We start from the raw sequence: 27201 nt of genomic DNA on the forward strand, positions 1-27201 counted from the left end.
CGTGACTGCAGTTGTTTTAAATAACCAGATCAAAAATGTCAGTTAAGTGTACCACCTTTTACATACAACTGCACGTTTGGAGCTCGGTACAACTTTATGCATTTATTATCGGTTAGGCCACCGTAGAGGCTTGGCGCACCCTCGTCTCCATACAGGTTAGTTCCCTCTTCTGCCGGTAATAAAGATACAGCGCAGAGGGCATGAAAAAGCAGGGGGCAAGTGGGTGGGATAGAATCTGAGAGGTGGATACAGGAGTTGTCTATAACTGCTTTAACAGCTCAGACCTGAGCCCAGCCTCTTTCAAGACACGATTAAGTGGAGAGGTGTGGCTCACTGGTTAGAGGCGGCAGACCCGTAAGCAGAGAATCGGCCAGGGACCAGGGTTCAATTCCCGACGCGGCAGGGTCGTGGACCAGGGTCAAAACGGACTTGATAATTCTCGCCTCGGTACCTACTCTAACCAGGAACACACTCAGCAACTCTGGGCATTAAGCTTGCCTCATCTCTACAACGGCCCCCCACAGACGCCGGGGATGCCTGGTTTCACCTTGGAGATACCCAGAAAGGGACCATCTCACAGGGATAGCCAGGACGGGTTCCCCAGCGGTCTACAGCGCCGGGACGCCCCGTTGCTGGGGCAGCTGTGCGCTTTACAAGTCTACAACATTTACATTTACATTAATGCTCCTCATACCTCAGGGAAGGATCTTTTTTATTGTTCGTGAACATCATTATTTGTATACATTAACAGACCCCATTCCTTCACTCACACGTGACATGGAGATACAAGTGTGTGCTTATATATGTATATATATGTGTGTGTGTGTATATATATACACACACACATATATATATATATATATATATATACACACACACATACACAGACACCTCAAAAAGGACACGAGGTCTTATCCTCAAGGGAGAGGGGCATTTCCTTAGGATAAAAAATGAGCCAAAAGATAAAGTATTCATAATGTAAGACATGCAGTGTGGAAGAACTTACAACTGCAATGTGCACAACTTTTCAACCCTACTTCAAGGGCAGAGCCTGCTGCTTGGCAGATGTGTGCCAGACTGGATTTTTGATATCTTTGGGTCTGAAACCATTTGGTTCAACAGACATTAGTGGACATGGTACTGAATGCATGAGACAAGACAACCACGGAATCCCAGGAATGACGAATGAATGGGATAGCCTTGGGACAAACACGGGAGATCCAGAGTATTGAGGGAGTAAGGACAAAAGCCGCAGAGATTATACGATCAGCTGGAAACGGCAGTCGGGGAAATATGGGCCTAATTTCTACCACCATATGCAATAGGTCTATGCCTTGGTGCGGATTTTGGAAGTCAGTACTGGGAAAGGGCGACTTCATAGGTGGAAAATGTTGAAAAATGCAGACAATATTTTTGGAATCTAAGATTGCTAGCGCAAATACAGTGGCAACGTACACTCACAGCACTCTGCTCTGCAAGTGGAAAGCGTCCATTCTAAGATCAACAGCACTTGGCAATGTGGACAAAGTGGAAGATGTTCTGCCTGGTGACGCCATCCAACTCTGATGTGGGCTAAAGACGAGCTGTGAAAATTGGAAATTACATAGTTGCACACATTGGGGGTATATACTTTCTGTCTAGTCCCTTGTTCTACATTAGTATCTATCAACAGATTAGAAGTGCGCACACAAAAGAAAGTGCTAAATACACCGAGGTCACTCTGGGGGAAGGTCTATTTAGTATTTACTTACTAAGCCACCTCTAGGAAAGTTTTATTTTGCTCAGCTTCGGTGCAGTCACTTTTAGAAAAGATGCATCCCTATGAAGTCCTAAAGATAATCAAAATCGAATTGTACTAATAGGGGGTTTTAATTTTGCCTGGCTCATCTGAAACAGGTTGTATTAGCAGAGCCATTGCTGACATACAATTGGGTAACAGTGAAAACATATCACTCTAGGAGAGCAACCAAATGGGCCAAGCATGGCCAGTTGTAACACTATAGTAAACATGCTTGCGCATGCACAGAGTAGGTATTTCGCTGGTTGATAAAACCATTCAGGGAAGTGCCAAGTAGATAGAAAAGTTCTTTGACAATTTTTCAAAACTGCCTCTTAACTTAACCTCACAAGTCCTTGACAGAAGTACTTGTAAGGTCCTGACTAAGCACTGGAGGTATTAGGGGAAACTCCAGTCACAGAAATGCCATTGTTCAAGAGTTTATACCCAGTTTACTTTGTGTATGTGAGTGAGGCATATGCATGCACAGCAGTGTAATAATGATCTTTATTGCAGGAGTGAGAGAAAGACCATAAAGCGGGATTGGCATACCTGTAAATAGCACTTGCCTCACTCACTAGAAACCCTTTCCCTAAAAAATACTGAGGACTCCGCTGTGCTGTGAATAGCATAATAGTTTATAATGTAGTCGTGAACACTATTCCATTAATATAATAGTCATATTTTAAGTGTAAATTAGGGCCATATATACTCCCTTTATTTTAGGTCTGCATTAGAAACCCCTTTATATCTGTTTCTTCCTACCGTCACAATGCAGGCCTTACTACTACTCCCACGTCACCCATGACATCATTCTGCAACAGCCAATGGGAAGAAGCATTTCTTTCCCATAGCGCCACTCGGGTCCAGGTAGCAGTTTGCGGCCTAGTGACAGGGCTCGGTTGCAGTGCCCGTTCTGAACCCAGCCCCTACTTTGAAGTTGGATTTCCCACGATTCAGCCCAACATACACAAAGGAATCTGTAGCTGCACTTTTTGTTTACAAACACACACTCTCCTAAGGTTTGAAGGTATTAAACTCAACCATCTAGAAGTATTTCATTATCCTGCTCTTAGCGCTCTAGTCCAAGAACAGTTTGGGGACTTGGCAAAACTCTGTTTAAGCAGCAGAATGCTGACATTTAATTTTTTAATGCTGGTGCTGGAAACCTTCTGGGTTTGAGAGCACATACCGTCAACAGAGATGGGACAAATCTGGCCGCTGTCTAGCATGACAGCACAGGTTTCAACAACTGGAAGATTTTTTCTTTAACACCCTTATCAAGACTAAAGTCAAACACTGTAGAAGTGAGTTCAAGAATCAGGTACTCCTAAGATGAGCAGCTTATTGCATACATATATATGTTTATTATAGATGTAGACTAATAAGCATATATATATATGTATATGTGCACATATGTATTGCAGACACACATCCACACTTACATGCTCAATACTACCATGGAGGAGACTACCTGAATAACTCGTGGTGTACAGGATCATGCTGTATTTTATCTGCCATAAAAATTGCTCCACCCATTCTCGTTCACAACAAGCCACTCAGATGGCCACGTAAGAGACAGGTGACGCTCACAGTCAGTTTTCTTTTTTTGTGCATTTTTCTTTTCTTTTTTTGTTCATGTACGTTGGCACATTTAGTATCACTAGTGTTCCTAGACGTATCAAATGCTGGTGACACGTTTAGCCATGGCACCTGGTCCTCGCAAACCAACGGCCTCTTAACAGAGCCCGGCACCTGGGTTTCGCGACTGCATTTTTTGCATTGTAAACAAAGGGTTAAAAGACATACCAAAAAACACAGATAATAAAATAACTGTAAGAAAGAGGGAGAGAGGAATATAACTTTCTGAGATGGTCTCATCTCCCCTTGGAGATAAAAAAAAAACAAGTAAAATTCTGTCCACAAGTAAAATGGACAGAAGGGTCCCAGGAAGACTCCTCCACCTGATGAAGAGGGCTGGCTCCTCTCCGGGAAAAGTCTGTGCCGCGCAACTATTTTCTGATCACCGGGGATGGGGGAGGATGGGACGCAGGAGTAGGGAGTTCGGACCTTTCGGAGGAATGTGGGAGATCGGGAAAATTGGGGGAAGGTTCTCCAACAGCGTGCGAGCACCCTCTCCCCCCCAGCGGTGACAATATATTTTTTATACTTTAGAGTCCTGGCTGTGCACAGAGCCGTTGCTTCCCTGGACGGCGAGGCGGATCTCATCGTTCTTCGACTTCTCCTGGTGCAGCAGCTGGGTCTCCAAGTTCGAGTCTGTTGGGCTGGTCGCTGGCGCGTAGGCCCCGGTCCGGTGTTCTAACAAGGCGGGGCCCCAGTCTTTGCTTGGCTTTGTCGCATTCTTCAAACGCTGTTGAAGACACAAATAATGATAACAAAAGCATTAGAAAGCATATAAGTCACTGTTGCTGTAATACTTTACTATTGCATTATAAAAAGACTTAGCAAGGTTTATATAATCACAGTGGGACACCACAAGCAGATTGCCTCTAATAAATACTTTTAGTAGGATTTTTTTAATTCCATGAATCTGCAGTTATGTTTATGCCTACACATGGGTGTACATTTGCTACATCCAGTGTTGTCTTAAGGAATTCAAGGGCCCTGGGCGAACAATGTTACTGGGCCTCTGCCAATGCTTGTCTTCAGTAGCCTTAGGGATGTGATGCAGAAGTTGTATACACTGGGTTTACAAAAAATTACTCTATGAGGACAGTTCCTGTTCCGTGGGGTTCCTGTTCCTGTTTCATGGTTTCACGCTGACCGCAGCCACTCCCGCTGCCGATGACGGACGTGGAAGGGAGGAAGACGCCGATACCACCTCTGCCCTAATCCGCCGCCTTGACTGACCCCCACACACTGGATGGCCTACACTGCGCCTGCTAGCCACGGGCGTGCCTAGTACGGTCAAGTGTGACCGAGGCTTAGTCTAGCAGAGCGTGGCTCTCTCGCCCCATTGCATCATACCGCTCCAAATTGCCAACAGCCGCACCAGCGACCGTGCCTGCACAGGGGAGCGCTGCCTAGGTGAGCCGCGGCAGCAGCAGGCAGACAGGTACTACCGCGGCAAGCGGCATATAGCAGTGCACAACGGCAAGTGCGGTCGCCATTAGTCAGTGGCCGCAGTGATCTTGTGCCCTCGGTGGTCTCACGGAGGCTGCCCGATTAGATCGCTCTGTGAGCCCCGCTTTCCTCCTCTCCACCTGCTCCTAGCTCCCTTGCTAACCATCTGGAACTAATCCCATACCTTGGGAACAGTGCACAACCACGTCTTCTCCAAAGGCCATTTCCCTGCAATACTCCAGCACTATCAAGCGAAGCAACTACACCAGCAGAAGTACATAAACGGAATGTCAGCCATTCATTTGTGCAAGGAGGAGGAGGAGGACGCCGCTCCACTGCTGGTCGCTGCTCTTTGCAGGCTTGTTGCGGGCGGGCTTTACCTTGAGCCCCACTCAGAGTCCCCACAGAGCCCTCCATGGTGCCTTGCGGCTGTTTTCCGCCCCTGGAGAGGCACGCGGAGTTGTATAGGCTAAGCAGCGGGAATGAGAGTGGGAGGAGGAGTGTGTTGGAGGTGAGAGGTGAGAAGGGTGCTCGGCCTTGGAGGACTCACTTCATCTTCCGGCAGCTCTGTACATTGGCTTTTGCGGACTTTTGCAACGCAGTCTGAGCTGCAGTGTGAGAGTCCTTTGTCAGCTTTGTGGAGGTAGCTCGAATAGACAGATCAGGTGGTGTCTACGATCTCGTGTGCCCGCCAACGTCTCTTGCCTCCTCTGCTGCCCTGCCTTGCCTTGCCTGCCTTGCCTGTCACCTTACTCCTACTATCAGTAGCTGCCAGCAATTTGTCTATAACCCTCCGGCGACTTTCTGGCTGGACAAGCCACTCACCTTTGAAGGGGAGTCCTTTTAATGTATTCTACTGTTTCTTATTCTGAGTGCTGAACCCTGCCTGCCTACCCCAATCAGAGCCAACGGGGCAAATTTGTTGTGTTGGTTCCGACGGTTCCGGGCTTGAGCAGGACTACAGCTCCCAGCACCCTTAGCGGCGGGGCAGGAGATGCCGCCCTAGCAGCGTGGAGAGCGCCAGGAGGCGCTTAAAAATACCGCAGGGTTCCCGCGGCGCGGGCGTGCCTGTCACAGACCGGAGAAGGCTGGGCCCGCCCCCCGAATATTGGTGCTCGGTGTTCTGGACATCTTTGCAATATTTATTGACAGTTTGGGTTATCTCATCTCAAGTGCCTATAACTGTTATATCTGTTATTGCTATTGCTTTGGATACATGTTTACACAGTGTAAGATTGGAGCTCTGTAAGCACTTTAAGTACACACAGTTAGGGAAGATGACGACACATGCTGGGAAAGGGAGGAAGATAGCAAAAGGTGGGGGGGTTACTGGGACTTTGGACCAGTTCATAACTAGGGCCGCAACAGTATTGGAACATGAAATAGCTATTGCTTAACGCCGCCTGTCATTAGAACCTCTTTTTAATAAACGCTCTTCCCTGGGCCCCACAGCGACAGCCACTAGTCCAGTAATACTTGGAAAATAAATATCTCCTGTTGACGCTAACAGGGGAAATAATAATGACCGATCATTAGAGGTGTAGTCCAACATAAATGTAACAAGGGAGGTCAGTAGTATTATTGACACAAGTATTGAATTAGTCTTAGATCCTACATCTAATGAGCCTATACCGCATCCTCCTACAAGGTCTATAGATACAAATAATTTGTCAAAAACAGCTTATGGGCAAGCTACCGTAATAAAAAGGAAACGCGGAGGGAGTAAACAGAGGGGAAGATGTCCTAAGACTGTTAAAATAGCAAAAACATCTAAAACAGTTGTTACAGAGACGCAACCTGTATCAACCTCAACATCTGCATTGATCAATATGCCCTCATCAACTGCAATAGCGCGTAGTCAGACAGAGTCCCCATCTTTTCCACCCCAATTTATGGAGGGATTCATGGAAAAAGTAGTACATCTTATGAAATCTATGATGGCTCCACTTTAGGAAAGGGTAAAACGGATTAGTGAAAAATTAGAGGCTTTAGAACAAGTAACAACATCTAGTTCTGATACATTAAGGCAACTAGCAGACAGTATACAAAACCTGACTACAGTAACACAAAATCTAACTAGAGACCCAATTAGGGATCATAACGCTACTATCGCTTTATCCTTACCCTCCGCGATCCCAACTGTCCCGATATTAAATGGCTAGGCTGATAAACTTTCTGGGAGTGGGACTATGATGGCTGAAAAGGGGGGTATGCATGCTGGGGAGAGTGAGGTGGACAAGGTGGATAAGGTTCCGGGACATGTGGGACAGATCAATAAGGCTGTATATCCAATTAAGGAATCGTTTACAGCTGTAATACCAAAGAGAATGTTCCCACATATTGACTTACCCCCAGAATCATCCCCATATACAGTAGTGTTATCTGGTGTCCGGGAGTTAAACCTCGCAAAAACGGAATCTTATTCTGAATTAAAAAATAAGGTTACATACTGGCTGAATAAGAATAGACCCCTCCCGCTAAACATGCACAGAAAAATCTCATTTGTCAGAAGATTAAGCTGGGTGGGGCCCAGAGAAAAGGATATACAGGGGGACTATATTATTGTTAATTTTAGTGATAGAAGGGTGGTTAGCCACATCTGTGATTGGTATCACCAGAGAGGAGAAGGTGGTGTATATATATCCGCGATCCAAGTTATTTTTATCCCGCATCCTCCTCTCTGGCACTAAACAAGCATCAATCGGGGCCCCTGCACAAAGGTACGATGGAGGGGCATAGAACCAGATTTAATATTCCCACGTCTAATCAATTCGATAGGCTTTCAGAATTAGAGGGGGTGGATTGACTTAGTACAGAGGGCACAATTGATAGTGTGATCCCTAATCTGGTGGATGGGATTTCTTCCCCTAAACGGCCTATAACTGTCACCACTAATACTCCTGAAACTTACACTTCGATTGAGAATTCCCAAAATCTATCAGTTATTTTGGGTTCAGCTGACAGAAACAATAGAGTAATATCAGTTAGTAAGATCCAGTGTAATTCTTTAAAGGAGAATACAAGTACAGGCCAAGTCCATGCTAGCTCTTGGGGCAACTCTAACTTGAGTATACTTTACTGGAACACTGCAGGTCTGCGTTCAAAAGTGGCGAATGACATTTGGCTTAGTTTTGTCCACAAGTTTAGTATTCTTTGTATACAAGAAACATGGGCTATATCTGAGATACACTTAGAGGGCTATAAAACGTATTTTTCCCCAGCATTACCATCACCCTCTGGTAGAGCAAAAGGTGGTCTGATTATATTTGTTTCTAATCTTGTGCAGATCAAGAAAATAGTCCCAATTAAATTGGAATCGAATTTCCAAATCTTAATCCTGTACCCGAGTAAAATTGACATTTTTATATTGGTCAATTTTTACAACAATCTCCACCCAGGAGAGTTTATAAGAGTGATAAAAGAAATTTTTCTTTCCGTCCAGGATATAATTAACAAGGTCACCAAAGATGTGGTAATTATTTGGGGTGGCGATTTTAACCAAACTTTGTGTAGGATTAGCGATTATTCAGTTTGTGGTATTAAGGATGAGAACGAAAACCCGATAACTCATTTTCCCCATACTACATTAGGGGATTGCTTGAATGAAACCTTATGTGGCTTAAACATAGCTCTGGCAAATGACATGGTGAACCCCTCAATTCCACTTATTCCTACTTTCAACGGTAGAGGAAGGTTAAGCATAATAGATTTTATATTTATCTCCTCCAAAGCTGGATTTCGAGTCTTGAATTTTAAGACCCATGATATCACTATTAGTGATCATTACCCAAACAGTATTACCCTAAATCTTCTGCAGAAGCCAGATAGGCACAATATAAGGAGGACCCTTAGGCAAAACACCTTGATTTTAGATAGGCTTAATGGGTATTCACTTAAGTGGGAAAAAGTGGACCCATTGGACATCACCACGAGTGTGGTTAAAAATTCACGAAAAGCGATCGAAAACTGTCTTGATTTGGCCACCACTAATGAGGATGTTATGACTAACTTCGCGATCGTAACAAAATCAATAAAAGAAGCCCTTCACGTCAAATTGAAAAATAGTAAGCCCAAAACCAAAGGATGGTTTGATAGTAGTTGTACTAATGCATATAGAAAACTAAAAGCAGCATTACATAAAACAACAAGCATTTACAATGCAATGGCCTCGGCAATATTATAGGTAGAGCTATTGGTAGAGCTATTGGTATTGCTCATTATTTTTTAATCATTTTTGTATCCCTAAATAAATGGCATTGTCATTTCTATTGGCATTAGTTTTTTTTTTGCATATGTGATACCTATTGCATTAGCACAGAGTGAGGTAGTGAGATAGAGAGAGCGTGAGGTATTGAGAGAGAGAGTGAGGTAGTGAGAGAGTGAGGTAGTGAAAGAGTGAGTTAGTGAGTGAGGTATTTTCTGACGTAGTGAGATAGAAACAGTGAGTGATGTTGTGAGATGGGGAAAGATTGAGGTAGTGAAAGAGAGAGTGAGGTAGTGAGGGATGTTGTGAGGTATTAAGATAGAAACAGAGTGATGTAGTGAAGTAGTGAGATAGAGTGATGTAGATGCCCAGAAAGGGGGAATGAAGGAAGTGACCTTGCCTCGAGTCTCGCCTTCAGGGCAGAAGTGGGCGTGGCTGACACTTGAGGGTCACATTCACCACTCTACTTCCGGTCTAGCATATATGGAAAGGCACAGCTCTCCAAGAGGCTTGTTTACTATTCTAATAGTCTGGGGGAAAATGTAAAATTAAACAAGTTTTCTTTTTTATCAACGGCTTCAAAGTAGTTTGGAATTGTGGAAACTGTGACCAGATGCGCCTCTCAGGGCAAAAAAGTCGAAACACACAATGCATCCAAGAATGACGAAGCAAGTGCCTGAGGTGTGCGTAAAAGCATTCTACCCTGTGATTCGATTAATCACAAAAGTCAGGTTAAAGGATGACGTGATTGCATCACAACCTGCGCACGCGCAGTTCTCAGGGATCAGTACAATCCCTTGAATTTAGTGTCCCAGTGGTGAGCGCAGTGGAGAAAAATATTGTATTTCCCGTTGCTCTGGTTAAAAAAAAGTAGAGAATGAACTGCCTTAGCCCTCTCTTAGGAAGTGGAAAACATTATTGAGATGTAGGGGGAGGGGGGGGGGAGTCCTTGGCCTCGGTCGGTACCCCTGTACGTGGTGCACCATTGATAGCTACGCCCCTGTATAAAATTGGCAGCAAAAAATCAGATTATCACGGATATATAGGCGGTGTATTTTTTCCACTCCGCTGTGAAGCCTTTAAACGGGAAGCGTCTTCAATATTTTTGTATTTATAGTTTAGTTACAGAATAAAGAATTTCGGGCTTCGTTTGTTGAACGTACTTTCCGCGTTATATAATAGTCTATATTTTTCATAGTTTGAAATAATGCAAATAATGTAATAAATGTAAGGCATACATTTTTTATGGTATTTAAGATGCTCTCTCAATTAAACAAGAAAAAACACCATATCGGGGAAATTAGAAGAGACAAATGTTGCATAATGGCTGAATTAGTCGACGTCACTTAACACATGAAGGTGACATCTCATCTCGTGATACAGCGCTACAGCGCCGGTAACTGTGGTAAGGAGCGCCATAAAAACCTAATCGTTATCAAGCTACCACCCCCCCCCCCCTCATTCCATACGTAGGCAGAGCCCCCTTCCCTCAGAAGTTCTCGAAACTTCCACTCCTGTACTTTTCAAACTACATGGGACAAACATAACACCGCAAAGGCGCTCCGGAATCCAAGTAAAATCGGACACTACGGAAGGTTTGTCTGACGAGTGTAGGAAGGGACATGACGCAAAGTTACAATGTATCGACATCATCATGTCTAAAAAACACAATGATGTACTTTGTAATCCCCTCGTGTACCCAGTACCTGTAATAATAAATTATAATTAAATCAATACATATTATGAGCCAACTCGGGGGTATTCATTCCTTTTATCGACCGTGGAAAGATGAAAGGCGGAGTAAACCCGGTTAATCTACTCACATATTCTGATAGAGGTAAGAAAGCGTGCATGCATTCTTAGAGTAAAATTTAAGACATTGCATCTGAATGAGTTGATCTATACACGCTGGACACGCTGGGACCACAGGAATAAGGCAGAGCAAAAGGCAAGCACACCACTGCCTTTCTCCGAGGCAAAGCAGAAATGCCTCGGAGAAACGCAGCGGCGGTTTCAGATTCGGGGGCGTGTTTCTTTTTCTCTCCTCTTGCCATTGACAGGAGGAGAGAAAAACACGCCTAAAAAGGGCGTTGCTAAAAAGTGGAAAGAACACCAAAAAACACGCCCCCGAATCTGAAAAAGACGGAGCCTATTTGGAGGGACGGCTCTCTCCTCCAATGGCTGGCCTCCGTTTAGGAAGCCAGCCAATGGAGGAGAAGCAAAAAGAGAGGCGGGCTAAATAGCCACTCTAGAAAACATTAAATCTCCGACTTCCGGTTCTGCCTTCGGCAGACCGGTAGTCCTCGACCTAAAAAAGGATACCCAGGAAATTGTCACTCTTAGAAGGGAATATAACCGGGTTATAAAACTTAGGAAAATAGAACTGAAAAAAGATCTATGGGCTCAACTCCATAAATCCTGCACCTTAAGAGATAGTGCCGCTTTTTGGGCAGTTATAAAGTCACCTTTTTTGTCAGATTCTAGAGACAAGCCCAAAATTGATGTCGCGATAGATGAACAAATATGGGTTGAGCATTTTGTGCGGATTTTTGGCACCCCCCCATAATGGGCATGAAACACATAATGCACAGGTCCCAACCATTACTGAGTCCAAAATAACTCCATTCCAGATTGCTCTTGATATAGCGCACGAAGAAGTGGAGCTCGCAGTGAGGCTAGCAAAAATGGAAAGGCCCCAGGTCCCGATGGGGTCCCAATAGATCTTTTTAAATTCAACATGGACTTGTGGATCCCAATTTTGACCAGAGTCCTATGAGCATCCTGTGCTGTAGGGCTTGTGGACTCGTGGTCAAAATCCATTCTTGTTCACATTTTTAAACAAGCATTGGCATAGCCAATAGGTCTCGCCTTTGGGACCTTATAAGTGTGTAGGCATGCAACAGTTGCATAACTAAATACTTATAAGGTCCCAAAAGCGAGACCGCGAAAGTGAAAGTGATCGCGATCACGATCAAACATCAAAGCGGCCGTGAAAGTGAAAGTAATCGCGGTAAAGCGTGGCGTGCGCGCCCGCGCACATGCACTGTAGCTCTAGGCTGCCTGGTAGCACTTATTGGAGCCCTCTCAATAAGTCTCGCCAGACCAGCACATGCGCTGGGTCAGGCGAGACTTAAAAAGGGGACCGCCAATCCCCTTCTTGTTACCGTCCCATCTCTTTGCTGGACTCTCTGGGGAAAGTGGCGGGGAGAGTTATCCTAGAGCGACTCCAACAGTGGGCGGACGATAACAAGATCATATCAGATATTCAATTTGGGTTTCGAGAAGGACTTGGTACTACTGAGCAAGCCCTCAATTTGTCTCTTTTGATGGGCAAGTACGTAAATTCTAAGGGGGGGGCTTTATATTTGGCGTACGTTGATCTGTCGGCAGATTTCGATTGTGTTAGTCATACTAAGTTATGGTCCACTTTACTGGATATGGGGGTAGAGCAGTCTCTTGTAAATTTTTTGCATGAATTATACTCTGTTGCGACGGCCAGAGTGAGGTATGGTGTTGGGGGGGAACTAACGGCGTCGTTTAGGGTAGAGAGAGGGGTTAGGCTGGGCTGTGTCCTGGCCCCCTTTCTCTTTACTCTCTATACAAATGGCCTGGAACAGGATATGGTAAAAGGGTGCCAGGACCTGCCTATTATTAACAATCGCCCAATACCGGCCTTACTCTACGCCGATGATGCCGTGATTTTAGCTCGCACCCCCTTAGAATTACAACGTGCTCTCGTGAGATACAGCACTTTTATGGCCAACCTGGACCTGAAAATTAACATTAAAAAAACTTTTGTTATGTCCTCAGGTTCCAGAATTAAGAAAATGAAGGCTATTTTTATCGATAATGTAAAACTTGAGAGTACTAACACATACCCGTATCTGGGAATTGTAATAGATCATAAAGGTTCCTGGAGGCACGCTATTGAGTCAAGGAAATTGCTTTTTATGAGGGCAACAATCGCGTTAGTTAATTTTTCGAGGAGATTGGGAACGAGGCCTCCCACTGAACTCATCGAGATATATAAAGCTAAATGTGTAGCCATTGCAACATATGGGGCCGGCGTGTGGGAGTATGGGAAGGTTGAAGCCCTACAAAAGGTTGAAAATAGTTTAAGGTTTCTTCTCGCTGTCCCACAGGGCACTGCGATTTATTCTTGCCATTTGGAACTGGGTCTGTCTTATTTGACAGACTTAGTTAAAATCCAACCTCTCCTCTTATGGCACCGTATTTGGACATCAGATAAAACTATCTTCTGCCAAGGGTTTATTCAGGACTGTATTTCTCTAGAGAATGCTCATAAGATTGGGTGGATAGCTTACATTAAAAACTTTTTGTATGACTTGGATATGGCGCAATATTATCAATACTCCTATCCTAATCTCAGAATTCTCTAGAAAAGCATTAAAAAAAACACTGCTTGACGCACTTAGAATACATGCGGCTGACCAACGAGGCCAGCAAAATAACATTCCAACATATGTTATTAATTCAAACAACTCTGTCCATCCAACCCTACTTAACTTTCAATCTTTCTAGCTACGAAAGATTTTTGTTAACTCGGTTTAGGTTGGATATTTTCCACCGTCTGGTCACTTTCCTATAAATAACTAACGACTGGGGAAAGAATCTACAATCATATCCTTGTGATGATGTCTCTGCCCAATCTACAATCCACACAATCCTATTATGTAAGTTTTATTGTGAACCAAGGAAACGTTGGCTTGTACCGATTAAAAAAATTATGGGTTTTCGAAGGTGTCGTATCGCATTTTTCTCCCTCCAATATTTGGATGAAGAATGTTCTGCTAAAGCCATAGCTACATTTTTGAAGTTTGTTATCAGACAAAGGCCAAATTTAGACTAAGCTGAGAAATTTATTCGTCAGGATCATACTTACTTTTATTGGCTGTATAGCTTAAGATGTTTTTTTTAGACTGTTTTTAATTGTTTTTATTTTTGTATTTTATTAATTGTGAAAATCGTGATAGTTGTAGATGAACTTTTTCGTATGTTCTTTATCAGAAGAACATATCTTAAATTTTAAATTATTTCATTTGTGTAAAATTTTCTTTTAACATGTACTTTTATGGGGGTTTTTTCTCCAAATATGTCCCCAATATTCTATTGTCTAAGAAGGAACCTTACACCTATACGCTAAAAATATTTTTTTCATATGTATAATTCAATCTTGTCTTCTTTAGGCTAGCAGTAAAGTTTCTGTATGTAGTCTAGTATCTCATTTCTTGTGTCATTACAAATTTATTTACATTATTTTATGTTTTCTGTTATTTTAATTTATAATACTTTCATCACCCTTACGTCCTCCCTCGCTTGAATTCAAAATAGTTGACGTCTCCCCTAGACACCAGTCCCACAAAGAATCACCCGATATAAAGCCCCCCATCATACCTGCTGTCTTTTTTTGTCTCCTATTATAGATACAGACAGTTGACGTGGGTGGGGCCGCGTTGACCAACGAAATGATAATTTTTTTAAATCAAAAACATGGAGCAGACAATTCTGCTGAAGGAATTTCTCTTCTGTTCGCAGCGCTTTTGGAGATTTGGAGCTGAGCTGCACGTTTACTGCGGTGGCTTAGTACAGCAGCTCAGCAGAGGGCACGCTGGCACAAAGGTGGCTGGGGCAAGGTTTTCCAGGTCGAGGATTTCACTGGCTGCGATGCATGCAGGGAGAGTGGTGCTATCCTGTGCATGGAATGGCAAAGAAGGTACGGTCCCAGTGGGGCACCTTTTTGTTCATTTTGCAGAGCATGAATTTAGCCAGTAAAATGAGAGCATTTTAGGGGCATTCTTTTGTATGTCCTTTAGTCTCTAGGTGTATATTTCAGGGAAGGGGAATGGTTATTTTCAGTGTTGGTATGCACTTCGATCTGATAAGATGTCGGGTAAGAAGGCTGCTAAGAGGAAATACGTAATGTATTCCTCCTCAGATAAATAGGCTCGCAGGTCTGGTCTTGGAAGAGTGGAATCAGTTACTTGTGTACCGCCTCTCATGTTGCAATCAGATGTGCAGGGCATGATTGAGGCTGCAATTTCAAGGGTGTTGGCTAACACTAAGTGCAGACCCAGTTCCACTTCTGCAAGGAAAGAAATGGATTATTCAGATTCTGATAAGCCCTCTACTTCATCTGGAAAATACCTTCGGAGAGAAGATGTGGGACATTTTGTCACATGTTCGGGGCGATTTGGGTTTCCCTTCTTTTCATGTGGATGAAGGTGGCGAGGTTCTTTTTCCATAGTATATCAAACCATGTGCTACGGCCGTGCCATTCCATTAATGCATTAAGGATATGCTTATGGAGGAAGAGAAGGATTTGGATAGGATGGTGGTTCCTCGCTTTCTACAAAACCTTATTTGCTTGAGGATAATGACATTCTTCCTCATAACGTTAAAGTGGATGCTAAGTTAGTCAACATGATTGGTAGGAAACATTTTTTTAAAACAAATTTTATTTGTCAAATAACACATATAGGGCAGAGAGCTCTGTGTCCCAGAGACTTCTGCAGCATCAACATACATCACCTTGACTTTGACAATTTTCTTCTAAATACAGGAAAAAATGAAAAGCAATACTGATGAAACAGAACAAAAGAACTATACCCCCTCATTGAACTGTCGACCATTTCAGAGCAACAAAGCCAGCAAAAACTGTAAATATATGTTCGCAATGTGTCATTACCCAGGAGCCAGCTTTACCACCACACACGTATAAAAGGGAACACAAAAAGAGAGGGGAGAGATTAAGCCGGGCCTGAGCGCTGGGTCGGGGCAGGTTCTAGCACCAGGTCGCGATAATTCGCAGAGCGCCTCCAGATTAGCAAGTGCTTACGAGGACACCTCCTTGCCACAAAAATAGGAGCCCCAAGCCCATACAAAAGTCTAGGTGATTCTTCCACGTAGAGATAGAGGGCGCCACTGTTGCCTTCCAGGCCCAGGCGATATCCCTTTTGGCTAAGGTAAAGCCCAAAAGCATGAGATGGCATTTATAAATGTTGCCCCCGATGCCCTCCATAACGTGCAGGAGCACTGATTTGGGTGAACAGGGAAGGTCCCAACTCAGAACTTCTGAAAGGCAGGCCATTACCCCCCCCCTCCAAAACCGTGCTAGTGCAGAACAGTGCCACACGGTATGCAACAAGGTACCCTCCTCATGCTCACATCGAAGACACACCGGGGAGGCCACCAAGCCCGCCTTCCACAGCCTGACCCTGGTATAGTATACCCTATGGAGGTATTTAAACTGGATAAGCCGAAGACTAATTGCGATGGGTCCCCACGTGGGGAGGCCAGAGCCTCCGTCCAATCTTCCTCCTCCATCGAGCCCACGCATCCCTCCTGAAATCGAACTCGCTTTTGCAGGGTTGTAACTACATCTTCCACTCCCAAGATTCTTGTTTCGGTTTCAGTGATGCGTGCGACCGCATTCTGTAGGTCTTGCTGCAGCAGCATGACATCGGAGCCTACCACCCCAATCTTGGCATCGAGGATGTCCCTGGACTGTGTGATGGCCGCCATGACGGCAGCGTTGTCGGGCACGTCTCCATGTGTCCCCCCTGATGCCGCCGCAGAGGCCCACCGGGCCTGTGAATTTGTCTATCGTGCTCTGCTTAGTCGATCCTCCCCCAGGCTTACCTCTCGTCATGGCGGGCCACGCACCTCCCCTTGCCCCAGATAACATTCTGCTAGTCACCGGCACACCGCCGCTCCGATAGTGGAGTCCATGTGGTCAGAGCAGAAGCTACACAGGTGTAGGGCTACGGCTCTGGTGGCCCGCTCTGACCGCCAATCCCACCACTGCCGATGCAGAGCACAGGGGCGGGACACGGAATCTAGTACCTCCACACGTGCTCCAAGGAGCGCAGCAATCCAAGCCTTCCGCCGGTTGTTCCAGTAGGCGCTCACGCGGCTTGACCAACCGCTGATAGGAGTGCTCTGCACATTGGGAGGGAGAGGGCGCCGTGCCGGTCACCCACCGGGCAGCAATATGTGCGAGCGGGCACGCCCATTCTCCTGCCCGGACCTTAGGATACCTGTCATTGCCCCACAGCACCTCCAAACGGCACCTCCCCGCGACCCGGCAAGATCGCCGAATCCCCGGAGTCAACTTGTTCAGAGGGGCAAGGGAAGCGGAGGCGTCCGAAGAGCAGGAGAGATGCCGGCAAAAAAGAGGCCCAGATCTCCGAGGGCCCCAGAGGCTGGCTGCGCAGCTCGACAAGCCGCCAACAGTGGGATATTGCCGGGCGGGAGGGAAGAAACACGTTACTTACCTGTAACAGCAGTTATCCAGTAATGGTGTCTTTCATAGATTCACATGCCTGAATCATTCCCCGTCGTCGAGACGGGAGCCTCCGGTACATAAAAAAGTAATGTCCTATAGACATACATAGAGAAAAATAGGCCTAAGGGCCTCCCCTTAGTAGCATATCCTAGTCCTTATGTAAAAAGGACCAAACTCTTAGAGTCAGCCAATCAGCTATCACCTCCCTCTAGAACCTTCCTGGCAGGAGCCTCAGTCCCTCAGATTTTCGTACGCACCAAGCTAGGTAGGCGTAATATAGTTAGAGAGAGGCGTGAGTCCTTCCAGGGGAGGCGGGAGGGTTGCATGTGAATCTATGAAAGACACCAATACTGGATAACTGCTGTTACAGGTAAGTAACGCGTTTCTTATCCAGTATTAGGGGTGTCTTTCATAGATTCACACGCCTGAATCAGAGTAGTTAGCAATACATTATGCACATTTCTGATGTAACATGCCGTAAAGATATTTGAGATAATACACTATTATCATATCAGTTTGAAACATTGGCATACATCAAAACAGTAAATCAGTAAAGAATGTGCATACCAGGATGGCGGGATGTTGGAAGGCTCACCTCACTGGAATAGATGGCGAAGCACCGCCTGGCCCACTGCCACATCCTTCGTCAGTTCGGCATCAAAGCAGTAGTGTCTGGAGAAGGTGTGCGGTGACTTCCACGTCGCCGCTCTACAGATGTCCAAAATCGGCACTCCAGCGAACAGCGCTGCTGATGTGGACATCGCTCTGGTGGAGTGTGCTTCCACTCTGTCTCTCAAAGGCCGTCCGGCCCCTTCATGGCAGAATGCTATTGCTGAAGAGATCCACCTTGAAATGCTCTGTTTTGTTAGAGGCATACCCAACCTTGGCCTACTGTAGGCCACAAATAGCTGTGATGACTTCCTGAAGCTCTTTGTTTTGTCTATGAAAAACTTAAGACACCTTTTGAGATCCAGAGAGTGGAGTGTCCTTTCTGCTGCCGTGGTAGGGTTTGCAAAGAAGGAACGTAGAACCACCGGCTCGTTGAGGTGAAAGTCTGAAGGCACTTTCGGTATGAACTTGGGATTCGTCCTCAGCACCACTCTGTCCTGTTTGAACTGCATGAAGGGTTCCTGAATGGAGAGAGCTTGCAGCTCGCTGACTCTCCTGGCAGATGTTAGAGCGAGCAACAGAGCCGTTTTCCATGAGATGTACTTGATGGAAGCTCGATGAATGGGCTCAAAAGGGTGCTTCATGAGTTGGTTGAGGACCAAGTTGAGGTGCCACGTCGGTGGGACCCGTCGAGGTCTTGGGAAGGACCTATATAGCCCCTTGAGGAACTGTTTGATAAGCCTACTGGACCAGAGAGACGGGCCTTTTAAAGTCCTGGTAAAACGTGAAATTGCCGCCAGATGCACCTTTATGGATGCATGCTCCAATCCCGACTGCGCCAAGTGTAGTAGATATGGCAATATCTGTTCAGGTGTGATATGGAGTGGTCTCAGGCCTTTCTCTAAACACCAGACGCAGAAGCGCTTCCATTTGAGAGAGTAGGTTTTGTTGGTACTGTCCGCCCTCGCTTTAGCTAGCACGTCCCTGCAGTCCTGCGGGATGTTTAAATGGCAGAACTCTCTGTGCTCAGGAGCCAGGCCGATAACCTGAGCGATTGCAGGTTCGGGTATTGCACCTGCCCGTTGGACATCGTCAGCAGGTTCGGGTGCTGTTTGAGACGAATCGGTGTCCTGATGGAGAGGCGATGAAGGTCCGAGAACCAGTGCTGCCTCGGCCAGAACGGGGCAATTAGGATCAGGGTACAAGGCTCCGCCTTCATCTTCCTGAGGACCCTGGAAATCATCGGGAACGGCGGAAAAGCGTACGCAAATACGCTGAACCAGCCTATGGAAAAGGCATTTCTGAGCGACCCTGGTTGGGGATGCCAGCTTGCGTAGCTTGGGCATTTGGCGTTCTTCCTGGTGGCAAACAGGTCGATTCCTGGGACTCCCCATTCCGAGAATACGTGTGTTAGCGAATTCTCGTCGAGCTCCCATTCGTGGGAAAGTGACTTCTGTCTGCTTAGGGCGTCTGCAATGGTGTTGTCCTTGCCCGGGACATAGTCCGCTTTGAGAGTGATCCCATGGAGAACCAGCCAGTTCCAGATCTTTTGCGATTCGCGCGATAGAGTGAGCGAACGCGTTCCTCCCTGTTTGTTCAGGTAGTGCATCGTCGTGGTGTTGTCCGTTCTGACGAGCACCTGGGAGTTCTGGATGCGCGGTAAAAAGGCTTGCAGCGCTAGATACACAGCCCTCAACTCCAGAAGGTTGATATGGAGATGTTGCTCCTGATCTGACCATTTGCCACTCACTCTGAGGTCCTGAAGGACAGCTCCCCAGCCCGCCAGAGATGCATCGGTGGTGATCACAAGTGGCGCTGCTGGAAGCAGGAACGGCAGTCCCGTAGACAGATTCCTGTAATCCTTCCACCATTCGAGGCTTTTGGATATTCGCGGTGTTATCCTCACAATGTCTTCGAACGAACCCGTACTGTGAGTCCACTGGTTCGTGAGGGCTTCTTGCAATGGACGCATCCGAAGCCTGCAGTGAGGGATGAGGAGAATACAAGAAGACATCATTCCCAGGAGTGATTTGAAGGTGCGAACTCTTAGGGACTTCCTTGATGCCACCGCCGTGGCCAGCGATATTATCTTGTTTTTTCGTTCTTCCGAAGGAAATGCCTTCACACATTCCGTATTCAAGGTCGCCCCGAGGAAGGTGATGCTTCTTGTTGGGGACATATAGGATTTCTGGAGATTGAGAGTGAATCCGAGATGTTGGAAAAGATTGGTACAGGCGTTGTAGGATTTGGTTGCGCCTGCAGCTGTGGGTGCCTTTACCAGCCAGTCGTCTAGGTAGGGGAAGACTTGGTGACCCATTTGACGCAGGAAAGCCGCCACAGGAGAAAGGCACTTGGTGAAAATCCGCAGAGCGGATTTGAGGCCAAATGGCAGGACCTTGAATTGGTAGTGCTGGCCTGCCACCTCGAAACGTAGAAACTTCCTGTGCCTCCTGAGTATCGGGATGTGATAGTAGGCATCTTGAAGATCCAAGGATGTCATGAAATCTCCTTTTTCTAAGACGCCTAGAATTTCTTGGAGCGTCACCATCCTGAACGACTGACTCTTCAGGAAAGAGTTGAGTGCCCTGAGATCTAGAATGGGCCTCCACTTCTTTTCTTTCTTGCGTATCAGAAAGAAGCGGGAATAGAATCCTTTCTCCCTCTGAGCCGATGGAACCCGCTCGATCGCTCCTTTCTTCAACATCTCCGATATTTCCAGGAGAAGCAGTCGTAGATGCTTGTGTGGGAACCTGCGGGGAGGGGTTGCAGGTGGGATGGTGGTAAATTCTAGGGAATGGCCGAATCTTAGGAGTTGGAGTACCCAGCGATCCGTGGTGATGAGGCGCCAATTTTCCAGGAAATGGGTCAATTTTCTTCCAATTTGTAATGAGGGAGATGGTATGTGGACTGGCTGGAGTAACTGGTCACTGGCGTCCGCCGGTGCCCTTCTTTTGGTTCTTACCCCTGAAGTTAGATCTTCCATACGAAGACTGCCGACCTTGTTGCTGCTTCTGCTGGTACTGGGTCTTATTCTGGAAGGAATATGAAGACCTATTTTGGTAGGATCCTCTGTAGGAGGACTGGCCTCTAGACTTGTTGCCCCGAAAGGACTGATTCCTTGCTTGCAAGGTTCCAAGCGCTCTAGCCGTGTCAGTGTCCTTCTTGATAGCTTGGAGCGCCTCATCAATTTTTTCTCCGAAAAGATGTTGTCCGTCGAAGGGCATGTCCAGTACCTTCGTCTGCACTTCCTGCCTGAACGATGTTGCCTTCAGCCATCCCTGACGGCGCAGGACTGCAGCCCCAGCCAGTTGACGAAAGCCTGTCATGGCCACGTCTATGGCACAGTCAATGATTTCGGCCGCTGAGGTTTGGCCCTCAGAAAGTAGTGCCTTGACCTCCTCCTGAACTGCGCTTGGCAGTTCTGCTAAATATGGGGCTATATCCTCCCAAAGTTGGCGGTTATAACGCCCTAACAGGGCTATGGAGTTGGCCACCTTGATGGTCATTGCCGAAGTGGTTGAAAACCTCTTGCCAATTGTGTCCAATTTTTTGCCTTCCTTGTCCGGAGGTGCTGACAGAGGGGAGGAAGGATTACGAGAATTTTTCTGGGCCGCTTGGGTCACGACCGAATCCGGCTTCGGGTGTCCATTAAGGCAAGCCGGTGCCGTGGATGGAGCTTTGTACTTCTTGTCCAGGCGCGGAACCACCGCAGGTACGGATGCCGGCGTCAGCATTAATTTCTTTCCCTGGACCCAGAGAAAGTCAATGATAGGGATTGACTTCGTCGACTTTTTCGTCTGCTCCTTAAAGTCATGCAAGAAGCACTCAGTCTCCGTTGATTCCATGACCATATGAAACCGCGTCGCTGCTCGTTCAACTATCTTATGAAAACCGCCAATATCCACTGGCGGTGAATCAGCCTGGCGCGGTTGTGGGGAAGGCGGGGAGGATGCGATATACTCCTCCTCCTCATCCTGGTCCGTCTGGTCTTCCTGGACCTCATCCTCTTCCATCTCCTCAGGCTCCTCATCCGATGACTCAATCATCTGAGGTGGCGGTTTCTCGTGGCAGACCTGAGTCGCTGGTCGTGATTGCTTTGGGGCTGCCGTTGATGGAATTGTAGTAGGCACTGGGCCCCCTGTGTCCAGTGCTGGCGACTCCGGGAAACGTTGCTTGTAGTCCCGGATAAGGAATTTGAGGTCATTAACGATCGACAGGGGAAGACATACCATCGGGGTAACCTCCGTGCGAACCTGTTTCTGGACGGGGCGTTCCTGCCCGCTCGTCTCCTCCTGTTCCTCGTCCGTGCTTTGGCATTTGACGTACAGTTCAGACGGGGAAGTAGCCTGATCAAAGGGCTCTTCCTCCGACTCCTCACTCTGAAGAATTTCCATAGGCAAATTGGTTTGCACCTTACTTGGAGACGTCGTTTCCGGTGTAATCTGTGGTCTGTTCAGTTTGCCAGATGCTGATATCTCTACAGGAATCCCTGCTGTCTTCTGTGCTGACATTCCTGCCAGTTCGGATTCCCCCCTGGACGACGATGACTTTCCCGTCGACGATACCGTCGTCGACGGCATGGTCTTCGCCGACGGCGTCTCCGTCGCCGATACTCTCCTCGTCGACGATGTCTTCGTCGACGATGCGCTCGTCGACGATTCATTCGTCGTCGACGCCTTCGTCGTCGATGCCTTCGACGTCGACATCTTCGTCGACGATGCCTTCCTCGTCGACGCCCTCGTCGTCGACGTCTTCGTCGTCGACTCTTCCGTCGACGGTGGACTCCTCATCGACGATGTCTTCGTCGACGGGACAATCTTCGTCGTCGACGATGACTTAGACGCCGCCGACGGTTTTAACAGTATAATAGACGAAATAGGAGTACCTGTTGACGACGATGAGGGGGTGGTCGTCGTCGACGAGAAGACTGACGACGCTGTCGTTGTGGACACGGTCGTCGTCGCTGTGGAGACATGACCTGGCGCCCTTTTCTGCGCTGAGGAAGGTGTCGCCATTTGGCTGGCCGACAGGGTAGGCTTCTTAAAAGTCAGAGAGTCCTTGCCAGACACTGAAGACTTTGTAGATCTTGCCTCTGAAGACTTCTTGTGTGTCTTCATAGGAGGAGCGCCTGAGGGGCCAGGAGACGTCACTCTCGGTCTCTTCAGGGAGACTTCAGAGGCTCCGGAAAAGCTTGCCTCTGAGGAAACCACACTCTCCCTGTCCTTGAGCCTGTCCAGCCAGATAAGCAGGCGACCCTCTCTGTCTCTCAAGGTCTTGTGAGGGAAAGACCTACATATTTTACAGTCCTTAGGGACGTGGTCCGGATACAGGCAATACAGGCAGAGGTCATGCTTGTCGTCCACATGAAGCCTCTTCTTCCCACATGAAGAGCAAGCCCTGAAAAGGGCTTTCTTCTGGGATTCAGACATGCCAGGAGTTGTAGAAGAAATAAACACTCACTGCAGTAACAAGAGGCCTGAAGTGGTCTGCGTTCAATCCTTGAAGTAGAAATTCACCAAAAAAGTGAACAATCTGGTTTGAAAGAAATCCTGAGGAGAACTCAGGCTGGAGACTCCCTAGCACAACGTGCGGTAGAAAATCTGAGGGACTGAGGCTCCTGCCAGGAAGGTTCTAGAGGGAGGTGATAGCTGATTGGCTGACTCTAAGAGTTTGGTCCTTTTTACATAAGGACTAGGATAGGCTACTAAGGGGAGGCCCTTAGGCCTATTTTTCTCTATGTATGTCTATAGGACATTACTTTTTTATGTACCGGAGGCTCCCGTCTCGACGACGGGGAATGATTCAGGCATGTGAATCTATGAAAGACACCCCTAATACTGGATAAAGGGAGGTACCACTGAAGCCTGGGCCTTCGATGTGAGCACTCCATGGGCGACAGTAGGGAAGCACGACTCTGTCCTCGTGGGTGCCCCTAATAGACCCCCTGGTTGACCCCCCAGTGGCCCGACCAAGCCGCCAAATGCCCGGATCAGTCTGTGCAGGAGGGGGGGAGGAATGGGCGGAGGGACCCAGATGGCAAAGTGGGCGCCGGTCGATGCAAGGCCCCAAGTCCCAGAGGGCCCGGATGTTACTCATGGGGCCCCCAAGCTGCCGAGGGAGAGACTCCGCTGGGTGGGGGGGGGAGGCAGGCACACGCTGCTAACCAGCGGGGGCGGCCAGTCCCAACACAGCTTGAGGCCCAGTCAAGGGTCGGCGACTCACCGGTTTTGCCGCGTGCACCCCTAGCGCCTGTCTCGCGGGCCGACACGACCACAGATCAAGGGAGACCTGCCCTGTAGCTCTCAGGCCGCGGGGAGGATACCAGGCTCCAGCAGGAGACACCTTGCCGGGAGGCACTCCCAGGAATCTGCCCGCCTCTTCCACTCAGCGGGCCAGTCCAGCCGCCGCAGCTCCGCGACCCCGCCAGGGAACACAGGAAACGTCGCACGCAAGGTCCCGGCTGTCGTCGCTCCACCGCCTCATGCCTCGCCGTGGGTCGGGACCCGCCTCAAACATGGAGCGCCAGGTTGCAACACCCTTGAAGGGCAGTCTTGAAGGGTGCAGACTGGCCAGAGCAGCAGGATAAATGTAGGATGTAGATCGAGGCTGGACGGAGCTCACTTAGCACACGTCCGTCATGATGGCTTGCTAAGTCACGCCCCCGATTGGTAGGAATTTGATTAATCCGAAGGACTGAGCCCCTTCAGATCCCTCTGATAAGAAAGCCGCCTCAGGTCTGAGGACTTTGACAAACTGGCAGTGGCCATACAGGAGGGGCCTGAGTGTTGGAAGCTGCTAGCAGATATGGAGGAGCAGGCATGATTGCTAGCTGACATTTTCTCAGATGTGATCAGGATGACGGAGAGGTCAGGTGGAGCACAGATAATGGCCAGAAGAAGTGTATGGATGAGGGAATGGAAGGCTGAGACGGGTGAAAAATCTTTGCTTATGAAGCTACCTTTTCAAGGTAAAATGCTGTTCGGTCAACAATTGGATTCCATGATTTCTAAGGCACTGAAGGATCTCACACATGCCCTCACTTATAAAGGGAGATCTGGATTGAAGACATTTTGGGACAAGTGGGGCATAGCATCTCCACGTAAGGAGTATGAGTCATCTACCTTCCGCAGACAGAAGTATCAGCCAAGGTAATTTTCTCCTAAGAAAGAGGTGGGTAAGAAAACTGCATCCAAGAAGAGATCCTGACTAGTACGATTCGTCCATGCATCCGCAACCAGTTTGGTTCAAAGCACAGGGACCCTGTTGTGTGCTTTCCAGCCGTTTCCCCTTCTTCAGTCATTCCTAGTTAGGGTGAGGAGGGCTCACGTGTTGCTAGTTGCTTCTACATGGTGGCCCACAGCCAATTGGTTTCCTCTATTGCTTGCTATGAAAGTGTCCCAGGAGTGGTCCCTGCCTCTTCTTCCTTCTCCTCTCGAATTTCAGTCCTCAAGCAGGAAACCCTATGGAAGCTTCACCTAACGGAGGGGGTTGAGGGATCAAGAAGTCTCGGAGAGTTTAGTGGATGTGCTTCAAGCCTCAAGATAGCTGTCCATGTGGCATTCCAATAATAGACATTTGAAATCCTTTTCTCGGTGCTGTGAGAAGAGGAATTTGGATCCTACCTCTGTTAGTTTAATGTTGATTATGGAATTCTTGCAGGACGGTTCAAGGCTAGAATTGGCTGTTGCTACATTAATTTCAATGGACAGCTATCCGGGCCTTTAGGCATCCATGGTGAAATCTGACAGATGATGGAAGTCTAGTTTCTAGGCTTTTAAAAGGCTTAGCAAATAAAGGCACCAGCTAGTTATGTCATTTCCTACCTGGGATTTGAACCTAGTGTTGCGGGTACTCACTAAGGTGCATTTTGGGCCTTCAGATCTAGCTGATCTTCAGTCCCTGCCTCCTAGATTATTGTTTTTTGGTTGCAATAATGTCTGCAAGGAGGTTGGGGGTGTCAGGGGCTTTGTTTTGCAAGTTTCCCTTCTGTAGACTATTTCAGGACAGGGTGCGTTTGGTTCTGGTTACTTCCTTTGTTCCAAAGGTCAGTTCCCCCTTTCACAAAACAGCAGGAGTGTATTCTCCCAGAATTTATTCCTTCTCCCTACTCAGATGAAGAAAGGAGATTGCAACCTTTAGATAATAGGAGGGCTCTCCTCATCTATCTGGAAAGGGTTCAACCTTTTACACAGACTGAAGTTTTCTTTGTGAATTTTGGTCCTGTAAGGAAAGGAGAGTACTCTACAGTTTTGACTTTGAGCTGGTGGATGGATCAGAGCTCTGATTGTTAAGGCAAATGAGGTTGAAGGGGTCCAGGGCAGGTCTACCTGAGGCATGTCTTCCACAATGGCAGAATTGCAAGGGGCTTCAATTGCTGAAATTTGTAGGGCAGTCATGTTGTCTGACCCTTTTACTTTTACAAAGCATTATAGGCTTTCGGAAGTTTCTTGCATAAATTATGCATTTGGTTACATAGTGCTCTCCTCTATGATTTAATAGGGGGTATTTTGTGTTCAGGTTAATGAAATCTTGGTTCTTTTCTTTGCCACAGTCAGTTGTCCATGTGATTTGCTTGTTATCTCTTAACTGGTATGAATTCGAGGGAGGGATGTAAGGTTATTGTTTCTAGTTCTTTCGGTAAAGGCATTACTCTGAGTTCTAATCTCTTTAATTCATAATCACTCCCAGTACAGAATAACTGACTAGTAGGTTGGTTGTGAGCTTTATTACTGTGCAGGGGGTATGACGGGGACAGGGGCTTTTTATTGGGTGGCACTTTGTTGGGTTGGTGTCGGGGAAGGCCTCAACTGTTATGAATTAAAGCGAGAAAGTAGGACTCCGAGTAATGCCATTACCGGGAGTCATAGAAGCATTAATTAATGCTGAAAATGGTGTACGTTTGACTTAATTTAGTAGGCACAGTGGTCCGTAACTCATTATGGAAACTGTGCTTGTTTGAAAATTACAAAAATAATTAAGAATAAAATGACAGTTTTACAGCACTAAAGTAGTGTCAGATTGAACAAACTATATTATGGAACTTCTTTCCCATAGTAACCTTTAATTTACTGCTTATACTACATTTACTGGAAACTGAAACATGAACTGCCCCTTGCAGGCGAAGCAAGGGTTTCACATTATGTACCGCAGCGGTACAATGTACTAGACATACTGCTAGTATTTCTGGTCTGAAATAATGTTATATTGTAACACTACTACAAA

The 27201-nt window shown here is 47.0% G+C and overlaps 1 protein-coding gene across 5 annotated transcripts in view; it reads right to left on the reverse strand.

Moving 5' to 3' along the window:
- Positions 1-3126: 3126 nt before the first annotated feature.
- SLC6A9 (solute carrier family 6 member 9) overlaps positions 3127-27201 on the reverse strand; it is a 563820-nt gene continuing 539745 nt past the window's right edge. For all 5 annotated transcript variants that reach the window (XM_085602775.1, XM_085602774.1, XM_085602773.1 and 2 more), the window contains one exon: positions 3127-4148. In XM_085602775.1, the coding sequence (XP_085458901.1) occupies positions 3942-4148 (207 nt within the window). In that variant the 3' untranslated portion in view covers positions 3127-3941. The remainder of the gene's footprint in view (positions 4149-27201) is intronic.

Source organism: Triturus cristatus, chromosome 4_2, assembly GCF_964204655.1.
Source record: "Triturus cristatus chromosome 4_2, aTriCri1.1, whole genome shotgun sequence".
NCBI lineage: Eukaryota > Metazoa > Chordata > Amphibia > Caudata > Salamandridae > Triturus > Triturus cristatus.